This window comes from Fukomys damarensis, unplaced genomic scaffold (genome assembly GCF_012274545.1).
Source record: "Fukomys damarensis isolate Sample0158 unplaced genomic scaffold, DMR_v1.0_HiC HiC_scaffold_5, whole genome shotgun sequence".
Lineage (NCBI taxonomy): Eukaryota > Metazoa > Chordata > Mammalia > Rodentia > Bathyergidae > Fukomys > Fukomys damarensis.
This window is the reverse complement of record NW_022900917.1, coordinates 54,821,864-54,845,531: the sequence shown is the minus strand read 5'-3', so window position 1 is coordinate 54,845,531 and position 23,668 is coordinate 54,821,864. Positions and strand designations below refer to the sequence as shown.

The following is a 23,668-nucleotide window of genomic DNA, read 5'->3' as shown; positions in this document are numbered from 1 at the left end:
AGACTAATAATAGTATGTTATGCATCGATAGCAGTAGCAACAGCTTTTCCAGGTTCTGCAGTCATCTGAACAAAATTATAGACATTCAGTACATTCCACTAAAACAAAAAAACCAAAGAAAAGAATAATATCCAGACAACAGCAGGGTTTATAGTTTTAATGCAAAGGCTATCAGAATCTCAGGAAGATTTTTTGAAATAGAAATTGCAATCTAATTCTAAAATATATGTGGAAATATTGAGAGTCAAGTGCACCTAAAATAATCTCAAAAAGAAAAACATTTGGAGAAATTGGAGTGCCACATATCAAGAATTATAAAGTTAAAGTAATAAACTATCAGCTTGTACAAAGCAAGAAAAATAGAGCAAAAAAACATTTGAGTCCAGAAACAGATTCACATATTCTGATTTGAAGTATGAGAGAAGACTGTTTTTAGAATAAATTTTTAACCTGACCTGGATATAATTAAGGTAAAAATGAAATAATGTCCCGTATTTTATACCAAACTCCAAAGTCAGTTAAATGAAAATGCATTCCTAAATGTGAAAGGCAAAAAAAATAAAACACCTAGACAACAGAAAATCTTCATGATCGTGGGCATAGACTAGTACTTAAAAGATGTTTTATTATAGTAAAATACACATGACATAAAATACATCATCTATTTTCTGTCTCCATGAATTTGACCGTGTATCTCATATAAATGAAATAATATTATCGTTTTTTGCGGGAGACTAATTTCAGTTAAAGTAATGTCCTCCAGGTTCATGCATATTGTAGCATGAGATAGGATTTCCTGCATTTTCCAGGTTGAATAATAAATATCCTGTTTGTGAGTATATATGCTTTTCTTATCCATTCATCCATCAGTGGACACTTGGATTAGTTCTCTCTTCTGGTTGTTGTGGATGCTGCTGCTGTGAATGTGAGTGGACAAATATAGGTTAATATTTTAAAAACAAAAATAGAGAAAATACTAAGATAAATGAATTTTCATAAATGAAAAGATAAATTCACCCAATTTTAATATTAAATATTTGTTTGCCAAGACAACATTGAGAGTGTAAAAGCTAGACACACAGTGAAAGAAGATAATATAAAATATTACTAACACGATTTGTTTGCAAGTCATAAAAAGAACACCAACAGATTAACAAGAGAGATATAACTCAATTTAAAATGTGGGCATGACCCTTGACTTTACTATACCGTACCTTCCTAGTAGTCAAGAAAGTTCCATGAAAACCATAATGAAGTGTTACTGTATATAATCAGTGGTATAAACTTAACAAGAACAAGTATTGATTAGCCCTTGGAGCATTTTAAACTCTAAATACTGTTGCCACAAGCACTTTAGAGAACTGATTATCTAAGGAAACTAAGCATATGATATAAAGACCATGTAACTCAACTGTTCCCCAAGAGAAATGAATGTAAATATCATGAGAAGACACGATCAAAAATATTTTGAGTATGTGAAAGACGAAGAAAATGGCTAAAGGTGTAGGGAAAGAGGGAAGGGAAAAGGGAATAAGGGAAAAGAAAAATATATGAGAAAATGAAAAAATGGAAATAAAGTGTTAGTAAATGGGGAGAGGAGGAGGGGGTGAAGGGAGGGCAGGGACAAGGGTGAAAAATGAGAACCAAGACCTGTCATGTAGAGGTACAAGATCCCAGTAATGAATGTAACTGTACTGTATACATAGAATGTACCAATAAACTCAATAAAAAGAAAAAACATATTCTGAGAGCCATTATCTTAAAAATAATTTTGTCCAGGGCCAGGGATTTAGCTCAATGGTTCCACTGCCTGCCTCACAAGCACAAGGTCCTGAGTTCGATCCTCAATACAAAAAAAAAAAAAAAGAAATCCATAAGTAGTTGAATGAACCCTTTGAAATAATATTTAATAATGAAAATGAACAATATGAAAAGAAATAAAATACAGTTAAATAAGACAGCATGGATAAATGTCACACAGCCCAGGCAGATAAAGAAAGCGCTGTTTGATTCTGTTTTCAGATGGTTCCAGACCAGGGAAAACTAATTGAAAATGTTAAAAGACAGGATCATGGTTACCACTTGGGGACCTAACGAGTGAGAGGGGATGTGACAAGGTCTTAGGACGCAGAGAGTAACGGTCTGTCACTTACGTGGAGAGGAGAATTGTGATCCCTTTCCTCTCCCAACGTAAGGGTCACTGCTGCCGCTCTCCATAACAAAAGATAGGCTAAGAAGAGAAAAATATAACATATTTACTTAATTCTAGTTTTACGTGACTTGGGAATTTTCAGAAATGAAAACCCAAAGACCTGGGGAAAAATATCCATTTTTATTCATAGATTCAATTAAGAAAGGTCAGCCATGTAAACACACGACTCGTCAAAAGGGTCTGGCCTAATGATCATTGCCGGAGAGGGAAGCCTAGCACACATCTATTCCAGGGCTTCTTATACTCTATGCATGACATTACTTTCTCTCAAGTTTGGGGCAGGACCCCTTTGGATTGAGGCTCTAACCTATGTTAGATATGATAGGTCAGGCTATTTTTTTTATGGTTAGTGCCTACAATGGAAAGGTAGGGAAAGTAATTTTCTACATTTTATGGCTTGCTTAGGGAGAAAAAAATTGCAGTTTCCATGACACAACTAGTGGAAAAGGGATTCTGGTTTCTGTGGCTACCTTAGGGTAGAAGGAGAAGCAGGAGGCAGGAAGACAGTAGAAGGTCCAGAAAACTTCTTATAAGGCTGCTCCTGAGGGCTTTCTTGTTCCTTTAGTTCAAAGTACTCAGCATGCCAAAGTGCCACCTTTTCCAGTACTGTGTTCTGAGCCCCAGCAATTACACACATTGAGTGTGCATTTAGAATTTTGTTTTGGTGAATGGGGATTGAACCCAGGGCTTCCCTACTAGGCTCTCCCACTGAGCTACATCTTCAGCCCTACATCTGTAATTTGTACACTCTGTATTTCATAGTTTATTATAACATATCATATATGTACATGCATAACATACATATTTGAATCCATAGTTTACTTAAGAACAAAATATACTGGAAAACAGAGCAGTGGAAAAGCCTGTGCTTTGGAAACAGCCTCCTAAGGGTAAGTCCAGCTGTGTCACTCACCAGACACTGATGTGAGGCAAGTCACTCCACGTGTGCATCAGTCTCTTTCACCAAAAAGGGAGAAAGCAAGAAGTATTAGGCCCAGCCCTTGTTCTGAGGATTAAATGTGTCAACTTACAAAAAACACTTCAAAGAGTTTGCACATAGTAAGGACTGTATAAACTGTTATTATCATTAATAATAGTAGATTCAGGATAAATGTCTTGATTAATCTTTAAAATAATTTATTAGACTGTATGACTGACAAGGAGAATAAGATTTTTATGCTGCATGTTTGTGTATTTTTCACAAAACACAGTGTAGAACCTTGCACACAAAATTATAAGTAGCAATTGTTATTGTAGAGCTAACAATCATAGTGTATTGGTAAGACGTATAGTAATATGGTATTGATAGCAGTAGCACTACCTTTATCTAAAGAAAGGAAATATGCCAATGGTCACTAAGTTCTTTTGCTCTATTACACAGATTGATGTTTTTTCCATTAAGGCTGTATCTCTTGGAAAATTGAAGAAAGTTCGGGTTAGTCACGATGGGACAGGTCCAGGTAAGATTTGGATTCTTGGTAAGACACTGGTTTTGCAAATTAATTGAAATAATATAAAGGCAGGTGAAAGAAAGATGTTTAGATCATATAAAGCTGAGACAACAGTTTTTTTTGGAAGAAATCATACTTACATGAAGTCTTACCAAATTAGGCGTATCATATGACTTACAAAGGCGAATTGTTATATTATGGAGGATATTTCCTAGGAATACGAATCTGTGGTTGTTGGGGGGCAGAGAGACAGAAACAGACAGAGATAGAGATCTCCAGATCTATCAGGCTATACTATACTCACAGATGCATTTCTTCTTCTCATCTGCAAACTAGCACCTTAGGGATGGAACATCCTGGGTCCTTCCTTCCCCTCCTTGTCCCTGCCCCATATCTGATAAATAAGTCCTTTCAGTTCTAATTCATTGATGTCTTCTCTTTAATGTCTTTGGCACTATTAAATTCAAACTTTGGTCTGTTGGACTCTAGAACCTACAGTTTTTACAGTTTCAACATAACTATGTACTTCAACATATTACAGTAACAAAAACATTTATTATATTTATTTTTCTGCTCCTTTATTCTTTTGATGGATTTTGATTTTTGAAGCCTGGGATTATATATCATTTCTCTTTAAACTCCCAGTACTTGATGCTGCATAGATGGTGGTGCTTGACCCTGGAAGGGTGTCACTGTGTCACTGTGCTGTCACTACAGAGTGCTGTAACTATATTGCTGCAGAGAGCTGTGTCTTTCAGATTCTTTTCCTGGTGTATGGAAACTCACACGGTGATTTTCTGCTCTTTGCCAACGTCTTTCCTGCACCCAGGGCAAATTTTCTAAAGTTGTTCATCAGAGTCAGTGCTGTGAATTTGGCATGGATCAGAACAGAGCAGTTGGTTGAAACCAAGGCTCTCGTTCTTAAAAATTATTAGAAGCCCCCTAATAATCACCAGTTCTCTTGGTGATGACGACGGTAGAAGATCTATCCCAGACCCTAACAGGGTAAAGGTGAGGGGTTGTTGAGACAGCACAGCCAGAGCAGGATTGTTGACTATCCCTAGGTTAAGGGAAAAGTAGTAGCGAAATATTTTAAAGGTTGGACTCTAAAAAATGAAAATGACAGGAGGAAAAATGAAGGGAGCATTATGATTTTAAATTTGTTTACAGAACTCAATTACTCATACAGAAAAGGCTTTTGATGGAGAGAGCAACAAACTTCTTCTTTTTTTTTTTTTTGGTACTGGGGATTGAATTCAGGACCTTGCACTTGTGAGCCAGGCAGCAGCACCACTGAGCTAAATCCCTGGCCCAATAAACTTCTAAAATATTGACTATTTTCAGGGAAACATTCATTAACAAAAACCTGTCACGATTATGGAAAATAATCCTGTGATTTTTCCCAATGAATTTTTCCATTCATTTTTTTTAAAAAAGAAGCCACATAAACAAGCATTATTCTTCAAACATGAATGCACTTTGCCTTTTTTAAAAATTTTGTTTTTTGGTTTACCAGGGATTGAACTTAGCACTTGTGAGGCAGGCGGTAGAACCACTGAGATAAATTCCCAGCACTGCCGTTTGCCTATGGAATCTAACAAAAAGTAAAATAGGGCTGGGGTTTTAGCTCAGTGGCACCACGTTTGCCTTGCAAGCACAAGGTCCTGGGTTTGATTCCTGGTACCACCAAAAAAACCCAAAAGTGTAAAATAGTAATCCCCAAATTTGCAGCAAACTGTAAAATTTAAGAATAGCAATTATCTGAGGCTCTGAAAATAGATATCTGGACTCAAACCCCGAGATTTTGATCGAGGAGGTACTGAGCAACCAGAAATATGTATGCTTTTCTGTTAGTTTTGATATAAGCACCAGAGGGGATTCTGATCTGTGAAGTCCTTGGAAAAATTCTCAGTTCATGAGTTCTTTGTCAAGGATCCTTTGGTGTCAGGCACTTTGCCAGGAGCTGGGCTTAAAAAGGTGGAAAGATACAGATGACTGTATCCTCACAGCAGGATCTAGTGGTGGCAGAAACATCTGAAATACTTTTTGTTATAATAATTTATAGGGAATGTTCTCAATATGATCCTCAGCATTCTATTGCACCATTTGGTAAGGGGATCTACTGAGTTCGAAAGAACTCTATGCTCTATGCTCTAGGAATTCTTGTGGCTTGATTCTTTTCCCACTCAAGTTTGTGTTTCTCAGATTCATTCACTTTCACATGTAGTACTTGATAATTTTCTTTCACAATTGTGTAATGTTCTATTGAGTGGTTACACATAATCTATCTACCCTTCCCTTACTAATGGATAGTTGTGTCATTCCTAGGTCTACTGCAACAAACAAGCTGAAATGAACTTGTCATGTCTTTTAGAAATAAAAGTTCTCCTAAAATGATGACTCCCATGTGGGAGTGAATTTGCCACCTCCCTTCCAAATCTTGGGAAATTTGGCAATGTGTGAATACTTTTGGTTGTCACAGCTGGTAGGGAGAGTTACTGGCAAGTAGTGGGTAGAGACCTGGGAAGTGGCTAAACAGCCTACAATACACAGGATAATCTCACAACAAAGAACTACTGGGCCATTATATCAGTAGTGCTGAGGCTGACACACCATGTCCTAAAGTCACCTCAAAGAAGTCAGCCATTAGATTGAAGAATGTGGTCATATTCAGCTTTATAAGATAAACTCATTTATTTCAAAAATGGTTGTACTATTTTACTCCTACCTACCATGTAGAGGAATTTGTATTGTGTCAGATTCTCATCAGCACCTTGTACATTTAATCTTTCACTTTTATTAATGAGTGTAAAATGGAATCTTATAATAGCATTTAGATTGGTCTAGTTTCTAGGAAGCATGGATATGTTTCTGTCCATTGAATTTCCTCTTTTGTGCAAAAACGCGTTCTTGACTATACTATTTAAGGTAAAGGCAACTGTTTTCTAATGAGAGGTATGCAGCTGTGAGGGCTCACGATGTGTACAATTGTGATAGCTCTGTCCATCTAGACATTAAAGACTCAGGGTCCTTCCATATCATTAATCTTCCTTCACTTAAATCTCGTGCTCCTCTGTGCGGTCACAGCTGGTTTCACCACACAGAAAAGAAGGAAAGTCCCTGATAATGATGCCTCCCTCTTAAGCAAGTGAGATGAGAACTGCACCAAACTTGTGGCCACATTTCATTACTGAGAATTTCATTACATGGTTCACCTATAGCTACAGATATACATGGTAAATGGGGGAAATTGCAGAGATGTCAAATAGGGGAGAGCAACCAGTGATGACTGCCCCAGAACATTCAACTGTTGGTGGTATGCTGATGATTGAACTGCTTGATCGTAATGTAGTTCCATTTGTTAGTATGATTTTTTAAATGATCTGCAGATTTTCCATCTTATTTAAGAAAATCTATATCAGAATTATCTAGACAGATAGATATTCACCTATAGGTGTGTATGTTATACATATACGTACATGTATTTCAGATCTTGTCTTTTAAGATTTAATAATTTACTCTATCTGCAGTTGATTTTTATGTATAATATGAAGATGAAATCCACTGTCATTTTCTCCATATGGATAACCAGTTGTACCATATGGAACAACTGTTAAATCAGCTACTCTAAGACTAAGTGTTCTTCAAAGTCATCTTAATTATAAATTGATAGACCTTGCTTTTCATGGTTCCTGCTTGCACAAGTTTTTAGTTATGATGATTTAGTTGACTAACACAAGACCCCCAGTTACATGGTTCAGATTTCAGTTATCACATTCCATTAACTTTTACTGCATGAAGTCCAAATTTTGCTGCTAACTTTTCAACTCACAAATCATTATATGGATCCTGATCAGTGAACAATTACATCATTTGTTTCAAAGTTGGACTGTTGGTAATAGGTCACTGTGCAGCTGTTAAATTCTGCATAGAAAACAAAGCATAAACTCCTTGTCTACTTGTGATGAACCCATGGGACAATTTATAGCAGTGTCTAACTGCAAGATTAACATGCATCAAATAAGTAAAAAGTATCAAGAAATCAACTAATAACAAATGTTGGCAGGGATGTGGGGAAAAGGAACCCTTCTCTCTTGCATGGAGATACCTCAAAAATCTAGGATTACAGGTCCCATTTGACCTAGCTATTCCCTTGATGTGTATCTTCCCAAAATAATTAAGAGTCATACCACAGCAATATATGTACACCCATGTCACAGTTTGAATAACTAAACTGCCTAATTGCCCATCAACTGGACACTGGATAAACAATATGTGGATTGTTTTTAACATAAAATGGAGTACTACTCCACCACAAAGAATGAGAAACTTGAGGGGGGCAGGGATTTAGCTCAGTGATTCCGTGACCTGCCTCTCAAGTGCAAGGTCCCAAGTTCAATCCCCAGTACAAAAAAAAAAAAGTACTAATAGCTAAAAAAAAAAAAAAAAGAATGAGAAAACTAGAGATGTTTAGAACTAAATGGTTGCACACTGAGGCCATACTCTTAAGTGAAATAAATAAGACACACATGTGTAAATACCAAATAGTTTCTCTAGTGTGAGAAACTGAAAGTATACATACAGATCAAAATGTATACTAGATATGTGAAAATAGGAAGAAAAGATCCAAAGGGAAGTATAGTGGAAAGGAAAGAAGGGAAAAGAATTAATATGAAAAAAGAAAAAAAAAAGGAAATGAAGTCTTTGTAAATAGGGAAGGATGGAGGGGGTGAAGGGAGGGTAGGGGTATGAAGAAATATAAGAACCAAGATATATTATGCAAAGGTACAGATTCCCAATAATGATATACACATTGTATATATAAATTGCACCAATAAAATTAATGTATTAAAAAAAGAAATAAAGTGGGGCACGATGGCACATGCCTGTAATCCCAGCACTCGGGAGGCTGAGGCAGGACGATCGCAGTGAGTTCGAGACCAGCCTGGGCTACAGAGTGAGTTCCAGGTCAGCCTAAACCACATAGTGAGACTCTGTCTCAAAACAAAACAAAAAGTAAAAGAAAAAAGAAAGAAATATGGACTCAACAAACATTGTTCCTTATACATCTATATTCAATTTCATCCATCTCTTTCTTTTTTGTTTATTTGCTTTGTCCCCTTCCTTTCCTGTCTCATATTAGAGAATAAAGTTTATATGTCTTGACAAGAAAACCATCAGCTACATTTCAGTTTTTCTACCATTTTAATTAACTATCTATGAGTTCAACTAACTGCAAATCAAAGTATTCAAATAAATTGCATCTATACTAAACATATACAGATTTTTCTTATTATCATTCCTTAAATAATATAAATACTTTGTGTTAGGTATTACTAAAAAAAGAAGTAAAAAGTGATAAAGATCAAAGTGAAGTTCAAAATAGATGAAGTTGTATAAGAAAATTCTAATTTGAAGAATGTTAACATTACCACAGTTAAGCAGCCAGAGGAAGCTAACAAAGGAAATAAACACACAAACAAAGAAAGCGCTTATGACCAGAGGAGAAAAGTGCTGGTTAAAAATGTTATGACATTGAAAACAGAAAGGGTAAAATACTGGGAACTGATGCAGACTTAGAAAGGAGTTTGGCAATTTGCTAAGGCACAGAAAAGATGGTTACTCTATGGTAAATTATGAGACAAGGGAAAGTTGGCAAGAGCCAGGAGATATAGCTCAGTAGTAGAATGCTTACCTAACATGTACAAAGCCCTAGGTTTGATTCCAAGTGCACACACACACACACACACACACACACGGATGAAAGAAAGAAAATATGAAGGAAGAAAGAAAGAGAAAGACAGAAAGGAAGAAAGGGAGGGAGCTAGGAAAGGCCAGTAAAAGCTGTTCAGTGATTACTGAGGTTTCTTTTTAAATCTTCTAATGATTTAGATTATTGTGTTTATACATTTTTAACTGATAGTAAGAGTTTTTAATGATTTGACAAAAACGTTTAGAAGTTGTCAAACATTCATAGTTTTGCCTACCGAGTATTAGGATCGTGTGGCATGGTTGTGCTTGCTGTCCTTTTTATTACACTGAGTAAAGCCTGCCTGCATGCACTTTGTATGAATGGGGTAGATCACGCTGAATCCATAGTCAATTTATCAGCTATAGCAACAATTATGTATTTCTTCAATTTGTGTAGATTTATAATAAATTTTGATAAATGATAGATGAACCCCTTCCTTCTAGTTTAATTACATTGAAGTTTGAGACTAGCTTATGAGAAACTGATGTCTCTACAATGTCTTCCTATTAATGAATATTGGCTAGATATTAATTTGTTTATGCTTTCCTTGCTGTCATTTAGATAATTTTCTGTAAAGTATATTACATGTTCTTGTATTTACTGATATATTCTTAAACTTTACAGGCTTTGAACATTGTGACTTTCAGTGAATTATGTTTTTGACTGCTCCTTTCTAGACAATAGAAATGCACTGTCCTTTATATATTTGTTATTAATTTAACCATTTTTCTTATTTGACTATTATACTAATTTCTGTAATTTTCTTTGGGGTTTTAATTAAGTCATATCATGTTTAAGGGATGAAAGTTCTATTTCTTTTTTAATACATTGCTTTTCTTTCCCTTTCTTCCTTTACTCCTTATTTTCTTCCTTTCTTCTTTCCTCTCCTCCCTCCCTCCTTTCATTTCTCTTTCCTTAACTCATTTTTCTTTAATTTCACTGACAAGTGAAGTAATCAGTGATAACTCCTTCTTTGTCATCATCTCCTCCTCCTCCTCCTCCTCCTCCTGCTCCTACTCCTCCTCCTTCTTCTTTTTGGTACCAGGGATTGAACTCAGGTCCTGGGGCTTGCAAGGCAGGTGGCTGCGCCACTGAGCTAAATCCCCAGCCCAATCAGTGATAACTTCTAAATTTTCACCATAAAGAATGATTATGTCTTCCATTGTTATTCAAACACATCAGTCTTCTACATCGCATAATAATTGAGGTACATTTGTATAAATTTGCTTCTTTCTTTATTCTTATTTATGTGAATTTAAAGATTTTTTAGAACTTTATAGAGTTTTTGTTCCTAATAAGTAACTCTTTTTCTTCTCTAAGTAATTAAGTCATTCACTCTTGCTTTCAATTCTCTACTAATGTTATGCATTAGGTCTACATGTGTCCCCAAAGTCCCATGTAGTCATAGGTGGGGCTTTTCAGGGGTGGCTGCATCTAAAGTATATGATGCTGCAATTAAATAATTAAATGTGTGATGACTGGATCAAGGGGATGTAAGTAATGCATTAGTCCACTGATTGATTTGGCATAGTTCTGGGTGTAGATAATGGGAAGGCCCACCCTGGGGGTGAGTACTACCACCCTAAAGGTGTGTGGCATGGATAGGATATAAGGGCGGAAAGAAGGACTCTGTGGTTATTTATTGCTTGCTGCTTGCCATTTTTGCTGCCTTGTGCCTGCCATGAACTATTTAACCTCTGTGATGCCTCTCTACCATGCCACCCTCCTTGGAGTCAGCCAATTATGGACTGAAACCTCAACAAACCATGAGCTGAAGTAAACCTTTCCTCCTTTAACTTTGGATGTGAATTTTTTCTCAGCAATGAGAAGAGTAACTAAGACAACTGGTATAACTTAGATGTGCATATTTTCACACCCAAATTATTTGACAAGTGTTAAAAAGAGTATTTGGAGACTTTAAACAAAGTCACAATTATGGTATATGTTATGCTAAAGACAGTGTTTGTCAATTTATACAGGTAATGGATGGTTTCTTGAGAATATTATTGTTAAGTCTGAAGAGGGAGATAGCAGTCAAGATGTGCTATTTTCATGCAACAGGTATGCTGTTACCATTATGCAAAATTAAATGAGGTTATGCTCCCCTTGATACAGTTTATCCCAACCATATCCTCCTAGCTGCCTCATTCCAGCTTTTGGATATCATTCCCTGCCTTAAAAACCAGAGCTAAAGATGTGCTCTCCTCAGGAAGCTGTTTTTTTATTAACATTAGTAATTCTCTATTTGTAATATTCAACATTTTTCTCTTCTGGAATAAGTATGCTGAAATGGAAATAAATATGCTTTATTAGAATTTTTAGGGTTTTGTTGTTTTTGTTTTTGTTTTTGTTTTTGTACTGGGGATCAAACTCTGCTTGTGAGGCAGATGGTGGCACAACTGAGCTAAATCTCCTGCTTTATGATTTAGAAAGCAGATTCTTGTTTCTGGTTTTTTAAATACATGCTGAACTCCTTGCTACTCTGCAAACTTGGGCACACTTTCAACTTCTCTGAGGTTCCATGTTCTTGTGTGGAAGATTGGAATAATGCCTATTTTTCTTAATTGGGTCATTAAAATCAAATCTCAAATGAAATGATGTGTGTGAACTCTAACTAGTTATACTAGTATGGCTTAGATGTAATAGCAGAATCAAGTTGCATTAGTAGCTCTGTAACTCTTTGGCTTTGTGTCCACAGGTCAATCACTTCAAGTCTCTAATCCTCAGTTTTCAAAATCTTGTGATGTGAATGATCAAATCATCCGTACCCATTTAGTAGTTTCTAGAACAGAATATGAAGTGCACCATAAAACAAAATACATTAATAGAAAATGTAAAATGAACTTGCATCGATTATAAATTAAATAGATAGACTATGCTGATTAACTCATTCAGTCCTGCTGGAAAAGAAGTGCAATACACAGTGAGGTTCAGCAATAAGGCAGTCCAGTCTTTCTCAGAAATTACCCATAGTTTCCCTCATGAGCACTATGCTAACATCCTAAGGGCCAGGATAGAAATTTACATGTGCAGTGAGGTACCAGGTGTCAAGCTGTTACATCCGTGTCACTGCATGCTCCTTGAATCTAGAGAATTCGTGTGTTGCATCGTGCATGTTAATTTGTCTATTTATTCATGCAAAACTACTGCATATCCACTTGGTGTCAGACACTCAACTGATTGCTAGATATATAAAGATAAAAAATTAAGAGCCTCCGTTTTCAAAGAGTTTCCATGTAATGATAGGTAAGGCACAGGGGATGTTTCTCAGTGAAGCTGGAGAGCTGGATGTGCTCTGAATTTAGCAGATGGCTTGGCATCATTGTTCCCTGAAGTGTTGTACACTGTTTCAGACCTTCAAAAGTTGACCGACTGGATGTTCCCTCCCTATTTTTGTTTCTTGGGAAAATCCATCTTGTGAAATTTAATAAGGCATACTATTCTTTGCAAACAAAATTTATGAACATTTCTCTGATCTCTTTGTTTTTTATTCACCAAAATTCATTCATTTAGAATGCAGAAGTGGCACTACACCTGCCTTGCTAGTGCAAGGTCCTGAATTTGATCCCCAGTACTGGAAAAAAATTTTTTTCAAGCTCTGAGAATGAATTGTATATTTTTATTTTTGCAAGCAATTTTTTAACTAATAAATGAGGGTTGAAAAGAGCAAAGATTGACATGTTTCAGAACTGGACTAGGATTATAGCTCACCACAGATGAGATCTAAAAAGTTCAGTTTATTCTTATGTGAAATGACAGTAATGACAGCTATTTTGCAGGGTGGTTTGAAGATTTCAAATAATATCCATACAATACTGAAAAAAAAAAATGTCTTGCAACTAGTAGAGGCTCCGGGATGGTAAATATCATTGTCATAGAAGCAATTTTGAATTAAAGAAATATTGAAACACAAAGCTATACATGGAAATGAGGAGGGGAAAATCACTTTTATTTCCAACTCATATGTTAAGTATTTAGAATTCTCCAACTAATCGACTAACTTTATTTTTTAATAAATCTCGTATCTGTGCCATTAGCCACATATGACTAATTAAATTTAAATTAATTAAAATCAAATCAAATTACAAATCAGTTACTTGGTACTTGGTTGTACTAGCTCAGGTTTTTGTTTTTTTGTTGTTTTTTTGGTTTTTTTTTTTTTTTTTTTTTGAGACAGTCTCATTATGTAATTGAGACTGACCTGGAACTCACTATGTAGCCCAGGCTGGTCTGGAACTCCCAGCAATCTTCCTGCCTCAGCCTCCTGAGTGCTGGGATTACAGGTGTGTGCCACCATACCCAGCAGTACTAGCTCTGTTTTAAGTGCTCCATAGACACAGATGGTGAGTGACTGCTGTATTGGCCAGTGTGTATACAATATTTGGTTCTATAGCACATCCAGGTGATATCTGGAATTATATGAAACTATGTTTCATATTATATAATAGTTTTATTGCTTTGAATATGATGGTGACTATGAAATAATTTAAGGAAGAAATGACATATGATTATTTTTCTAAGTGCATCACATTTAACAAAATTAAGAATCACTCAAGCAAGAATTAACAGTCATGTTATCTTCATAGTCAAAATTAATTTTACTGGTAAAACATTGGCATACAAGTCAAGATGGAGATGACTTATTCCTACACTTCAGAATATTGAACTTATAGGAATACAATGATGCAGACGAAGATGTTTAAGGTGTTTTATTGTATTACACTATATTATATTGAAAACTACACACAAGCATATCATTGTGCTGCTATCGTTAACGGAATGATGGCAGTCAGAAGTTTTCCTCACTCCTCTATCTGAGGGCCCATGTCTAGATAAGTACAGAAGGAGACAAGCTTTCTTGGTATTCCAACAAAGCTTGCAAAAAAAACAGAGATTGCATTTAGCCTTGTGCCTCATTTGACAGTAAGAAAACTGATGCCTAAGAGTGAAATAGCACGTAAGACTCAGAGAAGTCAACCAGAGTGCAGGGGTCTCTGTGTCACTTGGCCCTTTGAAGAATTTTAATTCATGATCTAGCAATCTTGTTCCTACTATATTGCCATGATCTTGTGAATTAAGAAATACTAATTAAGTAATACCAATTAAGTATTAGTATTAGTATTAATACCAATTTCTCTAAGAAACACTGGCACAAAATATTGTATTTGCTATTAAATTTTTTTGTCAGAAAATTCTACTTAGGTTTTAGATAGTTCAGAGCCTGTCTTTCCAACATTGTTTACGAGTTATTTAAAATTCAAGACCCCTGCTAATTATGAGAAAAGAAAAGATCTCTGAGAAAGAAATTACTTTTAAGTTTATTGTAGAGGTAAAAAACAGTAGAAGGGTCTCTTCTGTCATGGAGCCTGTGAGGTTTGCACAGCTACTTGGGAGTAGGCATCATAAAACACTCAGAATTCCACACACGAACTCATGTCATCCTCATAGTGAACCTGTAGGTGGGCTGTGGGATATTCCTGTTTCACAGACAAGGAAGCAGAGGCACAGAGGGTAAGTTGCTTACCCAAGTCTAATTAGCCAGATAAAAGCATGTCCAACTCCAGACTACCCAGCCCCACATGGGAGGCAGAAATCATGTGTATCTACTAATCTTCCAACTGTTGCTATAGATAGATGTGCTACAGGGGAAAGATACCCTATATTCCAAAAATGTAGCATAAAAAAATCACGTAACACATTTTACATTAATTGTTGAAATAATCTTTTGAACTATGAAAATGAAAAATATTAAACTTAATTTAACTTTTTGTGTTCTTTTTTTAACAAACATGGTTCATGTTTTATTTCTCTTGCAGGGTACTGTAGCAGAATCTGAGAGTTTGGCCACTGTTTGTACTTGCCAGTCATATGACAGGAGAGAAATAAAGAATAGTTCAAAAGAGAAATACTTATTGACTTTCAGATATTTTAGAGTATTTGTAATGTTACCAGATGGTTTTTCTAAAATTCAAATTTTTGGAGTGAACCAGTGTGTCTTACTAACTTACATGTAGGACAAATGTTGCAGAAAAGGCAATTTGGTATGGCTTGAGATCTTAAATGCTTTTGAAAAAGTTTGAGCGTCTCATTAAAGTCTTTAGTCTTTCCATATTTTACCTTCCTCCCTAAATAATATGACTTATTTCAATGCTCTCTGTCATTAATTATCTTCTCTTTCTTTTCACTCAGATAGCTTGATGAGTACCAGGATGATGGCAAAACAGAGCGGGAACTGCTGGCAGAAAGTGACCATGGTGGTGGTGGAAGGATGGGGTCTGCTGTCTCCTGAAAGTATCCACTTGGAGCTGTTGCTCTGCTTTACTTTCTGTGACTATCGATCTGATTGAGATCACCTATTTTCTATTTGCTGGAAATGGAGAAAATAACTGGGGAGGGTCAGTTGGCCGACTAGGTTGGCCATATTTTCTGCTTTTGATAACTTGCAAAGTTAGGAGAATGGACAAGGGGAAAACAATGAGAACCAAGACCTGTCATGTAAAGGTACAAGATCCCAATAATGAACATAATTGTACTGTATACCTAAAATGTACCAATAAATTCAATAACAGAAAAAGAAAATAAGCTGCAAAAAAAGTTAGGAGAATGAATGCCTCAGAACCATCAACCAACAACTGATGAAGCTCAGCCCACACTATCTAGGGTGCACAGGTTACTGTTGCTTGCCTCTTCTCTTTCTTTCACCTCCTCCATTTTATCCTTTTCCTTCCTCTTCTTTTGTCTTTGTGAAATTCAGACAACTGTAAGTTTACGGAACTACTGTATTGAAATGTTTAGCTTGCTATCCTTTGTAGATAGGTAAACTGAAGAGGTACATAAAAATGTGATTAATGTAAAATACTTTTATGTAGCATGTTAATTTCAAGGTGGAAGTCTTAATCCTACATGATGGTATATTTCCCTTAGTATTGTAGTAATACAAATAAGAAAATGTAAAATGAGACCAATACGTTGAATTATCTTTTGTTCCCCTTCTCTTCCACATTGGAGGAACTGGGACTCCCTCTAGAGCCATAGAGTGGGACTGGGACTTCTTAGAGCCAGTAGGGGGGGCTTGCAGGCAGATAACAACAGAGCACCATGTAAAGAATACATATTGAGGTAGATACCCAGCCTGCGTTAATCACTTTTCCCTATGAAGCCCAAAATACTTATCGGTGTGATGCCACAGGCAGCTTTTTCCAATCCTTCAAAATGGCACATGAGATAAAACCCATCTGCCATCACAGGAGAGGTCTTGGCATAGCTTTCTATATTGAAAGGATCTGTATTTCATTCTCCGTTCTACTACCATGAGGTAGATACGATCAGTGACTACATTTTGCAGATGAGAAAACCTGGACTTTGAAATGCCAACTGACTTGCCTAAACTCAGAAAAAAATAAATAAATAAAAAGAGAGCTAGGATTTGAACCCAGTGTTCTGACTTCAGCCTGAGGACAGACGCAGTTCTCTCCTGCCCCGCTGTCTCCTTCACTGTCTTTCAGTATCTCTTGAACTCATGGAGAGGGGCCTGAAGTTTCACATCTTGTGCAACACCTTCATGACTTTGTCATATGTGGGTATACTTGTACTATTATAATCTTGACTCTTTTCTTTAAACTGTATTTAAATCAGGTTATTTAGGGACAGAGTGTCAGAGAAATTCAAGCATGGCTGAGCCAAGTGCGCCGCACGCACATCTCCTAGCAGGCTAGGGGATATCAGAAGTTTGAGCATGCTCACTCGTGCATTGAGGCTGCCTTAGAGCCGGCTGAAGGACATTCTGTTTCTCCTATTCTCTGCCTCATCGCTTGCCCAAAAGATCACCTTATAGAGAGCATCAACCAATCATGTTATGCCCAGCATACAGTGTCCCTCCCCTTGCTACTTGATTATATAAGCGATTCCTCCGCCTATTAAAAAAATGGAAGTGATCCAGAAACCTCCCGGAGTCTGCCTGGTGATTCCACGCCTCATCCTCCCGATCCAAGCTGCAGAACTAGAGTAACTGACAACAAACAGAAAACAACAACAACAGAGGAAAGCTTAGCCTCATCCCAAACCATACTGGTATTATCCAAGAAATCACTGATTTAATATATCATCACATTTTTCTCCAAAGCACATTAAAATGAATCTGTACTCAATAAAATTCTATATAACCTATATGCTACATAAAATTACAAGCATTGAGCTGTGCACATGTTGCCACTATGAAAACTACTGCACATAAAATACTGCATTTTGTCATTAGGAAACTACTGTGTATGTATATATTCATTCTAGCGTATCATACATATCATGGTTTAAGTGACAGTCCAGTAGAAGCTAGTGTTATCGTAGTTTACCTTTTACTAACCCAATGCCAAGGATTACTCCGGCCCTTAGAAATAGTATATATGACATCTAAAAATGAAACCACATTAAAAATAGAGCTTTAGTGCTGTCTGTTTTAGTTTGGATCAAGAATGTCCCTCATACACCTATGTAAAAGGCTGGCTCCCAGCTTGGTGCCGTTTGCAGGTGGTGGGAACATGAAGGGGTGAGTCCTAGCTGGAGGTCTTCAGGTCTTGAGGTAAGTCCTTGAACAGGACCATGGGACATGACCTCTTGCTTTCTCTCTTATTCACTTACAGGTTTTGCTTTACTGAATGTGCCAGCCAACGCGTTCTTCCAAACGCACAAAGCAGTAGGGCAAATCCATCATGGACTGAAATCTCTAAAACTGTGAGCCAGAATAAACCTCTCTCTAAGCTGATTATCTGAGGTATTTGTCACAGTAACAGAAATCTTTTTTGTAAAGTATCTAGTAGATCATTTTGATGGTAAAAATAATAACTGTTGCATCTAGCTGTGGAAAAAACTTAGAGAACCAACTCTAACCCTTGATGACATTTATTTCATTATTCCTAGCACAAAGCAAACACTGAATAATAAACACGTTAATTTATTTAGCAGAAGTTATTAAGGTTCTCCCATGTGCCTGAGACAAAACCATGCACTGAGAACAAAATTGCAAACAGCATTTTCTTTCCTTCAGAGAGGCTGACGTCCTAGGAGATCCGGAGTGAAGAACATATGCTTCAACACAGGGCAATAGCACTTTTCTGCTAGATCAGAAGCCCTTTGGAGACAGAGATAATTTTGTGTTTTACTTTGAATATTTAGTTTTTTGGCATAATGCCTGTCTCACGGTAAGTGCTCTGTGTCTATTAAATGCATGAATCATCTCTGACTTACAATGAAATACACCTTTTTAGTGGTAAAATACAGCTCCTGCTTTGTGGGGAATAAGTACTCATACATAACTGCCCTCAATGCCTCTATTTTAATGAGCAATTCTACAACAATGTATTACAAATCTGAACATAATCCTGCCCCTTCCCCGACAAAGATTGAAATTCGATGCTTCCCAGTTCTGTCCAGCATCATATTTACAATCTGGCTTTTGAAGGGGGAGATGGCGTAAATTCTAATTTGATCTAGTTTGTGTTCATTTTTGTTTCTATTATTTTCATACTATTCATTTTCTTAGACATTTTCCAGATTTTGGAACTGGCTCAGTCTAAGCCCTCCTATAATAGTCTCTGAAAACAGACAAAAGGATCGAACAGCCATATTTATTTCTAGGGTTTCAGAGATGGCAAAAGATTAACAGGGAACCTAGCCCAAGTGTGGGAAATATATATTTAACAGAAAATGTTGAGTGGAAAAAGATGGTTTGTTGTTGTTGATTATCCCTTTCTTGTAGAAAGAATGATACAAAGCCCTTGTCAAGGCACTTGCATGTACACCCCTTAGAAATGCTGAGGAAGGAAAGACCACTGTGCAAAGGCAGGAAACAGAATGGCTCACTTCATGGAGCACGATAATCACCCAGCACATTCCCTGTGTCTTCAGGGTTCATGAGTATCTGGGCAAGAGCAAGATGAAGTAAAGAGCACTTTATCGGATAGGTTAAGTCCTCTATTAACCAGTAAGTTGTAGTAATATGCGACAATGATGTGGCTGGCTTTTAAATTCTGCTGTGTTTTCTTACAAACGTCTTAATCAGATTTAAGTGACTCATTTGTTGTAAAGACTAATGCAATTTCTTTATAGTTTCAGGTAATACAATTTCATGCAGAGCTAAAATCGTTCTTTAATACAGAGAGAAGCTTTCTAGGAAATCCATTGGTTAGGTTTAATTTGAGTAATCAGAACTGATACTTTTGAATAGTCAAAGTTTAAGTTACTTTTAGAGGCAAAGAAGCTCTGTAAAGTAGTCCTTTGCCCCACATTACAGTAGGCTGAAGTTTTTAAAATGAGAGATTCATTTTAATTCTTACAGGCAGTGAGATATACTATACAAAGCAAAACTCCCAAATTCAGAAATTATTCTGAATTCTCTATCACATTGAATCTGAATTCACACAACATGAACTACCCTGGACCTCTGCACACCTCTATAATGATGATTTAGGAAGAAGCAATTAAATTGAGAACTGAGCTTATAAAAATAGCAATAACATAATTTAAGGACAATGTTGTTATTTTTAAATGCAGCCTTGTCAATTGATTGAAACGTCACAAAATCATCATTTCCTAGGCCTTTCCCCAGATTGGTTTGATGGCTTGGAGGTCCTTTCCATCTTGCTGGGAAAACTCATTTCCCAAGACCAAGCTTTAAATTCCCTACATCGGTGAGAATTAAGGCCCTCCAGTCTCTGGGTTTCTGTATCACTGTCCTTGTCTTTTACCATAACGGTCATTTTCACAGTAAGTGTGTACCTTAGTTCACAACTCAGAAGTACGACACACATTACTTCTTTTGTTTTCTACATATCTATCAACTTAGCGTCTGGTTTCAGATGTTCAAATGTCCATTATATAAACTGGTAATGAGTGTATTAGCCACACTAGGCACATTCATCCTTTCCAAGAAGAACAGAATTCCAGAGGCTTATCTCCTGTTTGGAAAGGGAGAAAATGCTACCATCTGTCATTGTCCTTGCTGAAGGGTGTTCTCTCTGTGCTCCAGGCTGCTAGCAAAGTGCTAGTTCTGGCTGGGCTGGAAGCTGGTGCACTTGGTGCCTTCTTTCTAAGCTGACATGCAGCTCTCACCTAGGAAACTTGCATCACCTCTGGGTCTCCCTCCCCTTGCCGGGGGAGAAGATGTAGAATCTCATGGAGAACTCCTGGTTTGTAGCCTACAGCATCTTCTTTTCTGGTGGATGGGAATCTTCTTTCCTCACTCAATTGCTTCCCAAGTCCCTCTCCCTTCTGCTTCACCAGGAAACCAGTACAAGTTCTTTTATATATTTGAGCATTTTCTACAAGACTGGAATGTGTTTCCAGTATGAACATGATGATGGCAGAGAGAAAGCCTTTCTCTCTCTGTTTTTACTCAAATTAACAAAGAGAATGAAAACACATAGTTTCTAATTTCAGTGAAAGCACGAAGTATGAACTTCCACAATTCTTCAATGTGTGGCATGGCTGCCAACAGCCGCTGTGACAGACAGAAGCTTGCGGGGACCTAGCAGTGCTGGTCTTGGAAAGTTCCCACGGAGAGCCATTTCCAAAGTGTGTGGGACTCACAGGAAGGATGGCTGCGCTTTGTATTCAGACAGCTAGAGTAGGAACCAGTATGGAGCGGGACAAATAGAGCGGAGAGCTGAGACCAGCTCAATCCCGTACAGGAAAGGTGACGTGGAAATGTCCTTTCATTGTGCCTCAGAGAGCTCTCAAAAATAATTTATCAATGACTGTGAACAGTAAACAGTAAAAACAAAGCTGAACCCTAAATAAAAATATGGAAGGATTAAAGAACATCTGCAAAAATAACAGCAGATCAGAGCAACAAAAGCTTTCGGATAGGGGCTGAGGATTTAGCTCAGCGGTTTGGTGGCCTGCCTTGCAAGCTATATTTTGGATATTGGAATTGTCAAGACAGATTTTAAAAAAACATTAATAGTACTGCTTTTAAAAAATAAGCAACAACACCCAGCATGGTGGTGCACTCCTGTAATCCCAGAGCTCAGGAGGCTGAGGCAGGAGGATTGCTGTGAGTTTGTGAGTTCGAGACCAGCCTGGGCTACACAGTGAGTTCCAGAGAAGTCTGACCTACATAGTGAAATCCTGTCTCAAAAAACCAAAACCAAACAAACAAAAAGTAGATTTAAAAATATCTGCTATGGGCAAAACAAATAATAGATAATAGGAAGTAGGAATATGGATCTTTCTCAAATAGGAAGGGAATCTAAAGATGGAGGGAGACGAAGGAAGGGAGGGAAAGGGGATGTTAAAAGGAATTAAGATGTGTTAGGTACAGGTACCAGCTCCCCACGAGTAATGAAAACCTTATGTACTGCCAACATACTAGTAAAAGGGAATAAATACAACAAAGCAAAGAAAAAACTACTAAAGTAAAAAACTATAAAACCATCAAGCATATTAAAAAACAACAAAATAAGAGTTGGTAATTGAGAGGAAAAAGTAGGAAAAAATCAGGACATAACATATTTAATGGGTGCAATTAAGAAAGGATCTAACTGATACAGTATTTAGATATACAATAGGAACTACACAGGTATGAAGTACTGTATTCAACAAATGTCTAATACATAATTTAAAAAATTTACATAAACCATCATAAAAGTTGGTGTGTTAAATCATAAAACAGTAATAACATTGAGTATACAGATACATTAAAAACATGAATAAATTTCAGCAACATAATGTTGAGCAAAATAATCCAGAAACATAGCTATACATAGGTAATGGCATTTATGTGTATTTTTAAATAAAATTAGTTAAAATTTTCATTCATATTTCATTATATATGTGGGTTGAATAATTTTTTTAAAGTCTAGAAATTACTTGCAAAAATGTCAGGAATAGGGCCAGGGAATTAGCTCAGTGATGCCACTACCTGCCTCAAAAGTGCAAGGTCCCGAGTTCTATCCCCATAACAACAACAACAACAAAAAAAAAAATCAGGAAGATAGTGACAACTGAAAGAGAGGCTGTGGCCTGGGGACGGTCACAGATGGACAGCCATGCACCTGACAGTATTCTTGCTTGGCCTTTTTTGATACTTGCATGTATGATAGCTTTACAATTTTTTTTTTACTTTGCTCATGTGTGTTTTTGTGGTGAAATATACATAACATGAAATTTATAACTTAAACCATTTCTGGGTGTACAGTTCAGCGGCAGTAACACATTCACAGTGATGTGCAATCGTCACCACCACCCACCCCAGAACTTTGCGTCATCCTCAACAGAATCTCTGTGCTCCCTTTCCTCCTGCCCTTGGTAACTTCAAATCTACTTTCTATCTGATCAGTTTGCATATTCTGGGCATTTCCTATAAGTAGAATCATACAATATTTGTCTTCTGCGTCTGACTTCTTTTACTAGCATGTTTTTTCAATGTTCATCGAGGTCATAGCATGTGTTAGAATTTCATTCCATTTTCAAGCTACTAGTCCACCGTATGGCTAGACGACATCGGTTTATGGTTTATTGTCACGTATGTTTCATGTACTGCTTTGTCTTGATGTTATACCTCACAGTTAAACAGAGAAATGATAGAAAGACAATACAATAAACTAGTTAAAATGAAGACAAGAAGGATTACGTGTGGCAGGAGAGGGATGAGAATGGGCAGAATGGTAGACAAGGGTAGGAATAAGTCTTTTCATAGAATTCGATTGTTCTGAATCACCAACTATGTAAAGAGCAAAAACTTAATGAAGAATAAAAGTAATGTGTGGGAAGCATTGTCATTGCCAATAACTGTAGTAGACAAGTTTTTAGGGAGTGTACTCCTTCCTTCTCACCAAAACTATAGGGACAGAGCTGTGCCTTGCCTGGTCTGCCTGAAAGCCCAGGAGGGAGAAAGAGCAAGTGCCCGACTACGTCAGTAATTCGTGGCTCAACAGTGTTGCTGTTATATTCTTCTGTCCCTCTCATCTAACAATGAATTCCTTGGAAGTAGCAACATTCATCTTATTCAGTTTTTTCTCATTGAGTTTATTGGTACTTTTTAGGTACACCATACAGTTACACTCATCACTGGGATCTTGTACCTTTACATGATGTATATTGGTTCTTATTTGTCCCCATCCCCCTGCCCTCCCTTTACCCCCTCCACCTTTCCCTATTTACAAATATTTTGTTGCCATTTTTTCCTTTTCTTTCTCATATTTTTTATTTTCCCTTCTTTCCTTTTCCCACCCTTCCCATTTCCCCTATTCCTTTAGACCT

At 36.9% G+C, this 23,668-nt stretch overlaps 1 protein-coding gene across 1 annotated transcript in view; it reads left to right on the top strand.

The window, feature by feature from the left end:
- Positions 1-15,805, top strand: part of Rp1 (RP1 axonemal microtubule associated) — a 285,043-nt gene extending 269,238 nt beyond the window's left edge. Inside the window, exons 27-29 of the mRNA XM_033759105.1 lie at positions 3,594-3,672; positions 11,395-11,480; positions 15,609-15,805. Of these exons, the coding sequence (XP_033614996.1) occupies positions 3,594-3,672; positions 11,395-11,480; positions 15,609-15,704 (261 nt within the window). The 3' untranslated portion in view covers positions 15,705-15,805. The remainder of the gene's footprint in view (positions 1-3,593; positions 3,673-11,394; positions 11,481-15,608) is intronic.
- The last annotated feature ends 7,863 nt before the right edge of the window (positions 15,806-23,668 follow it).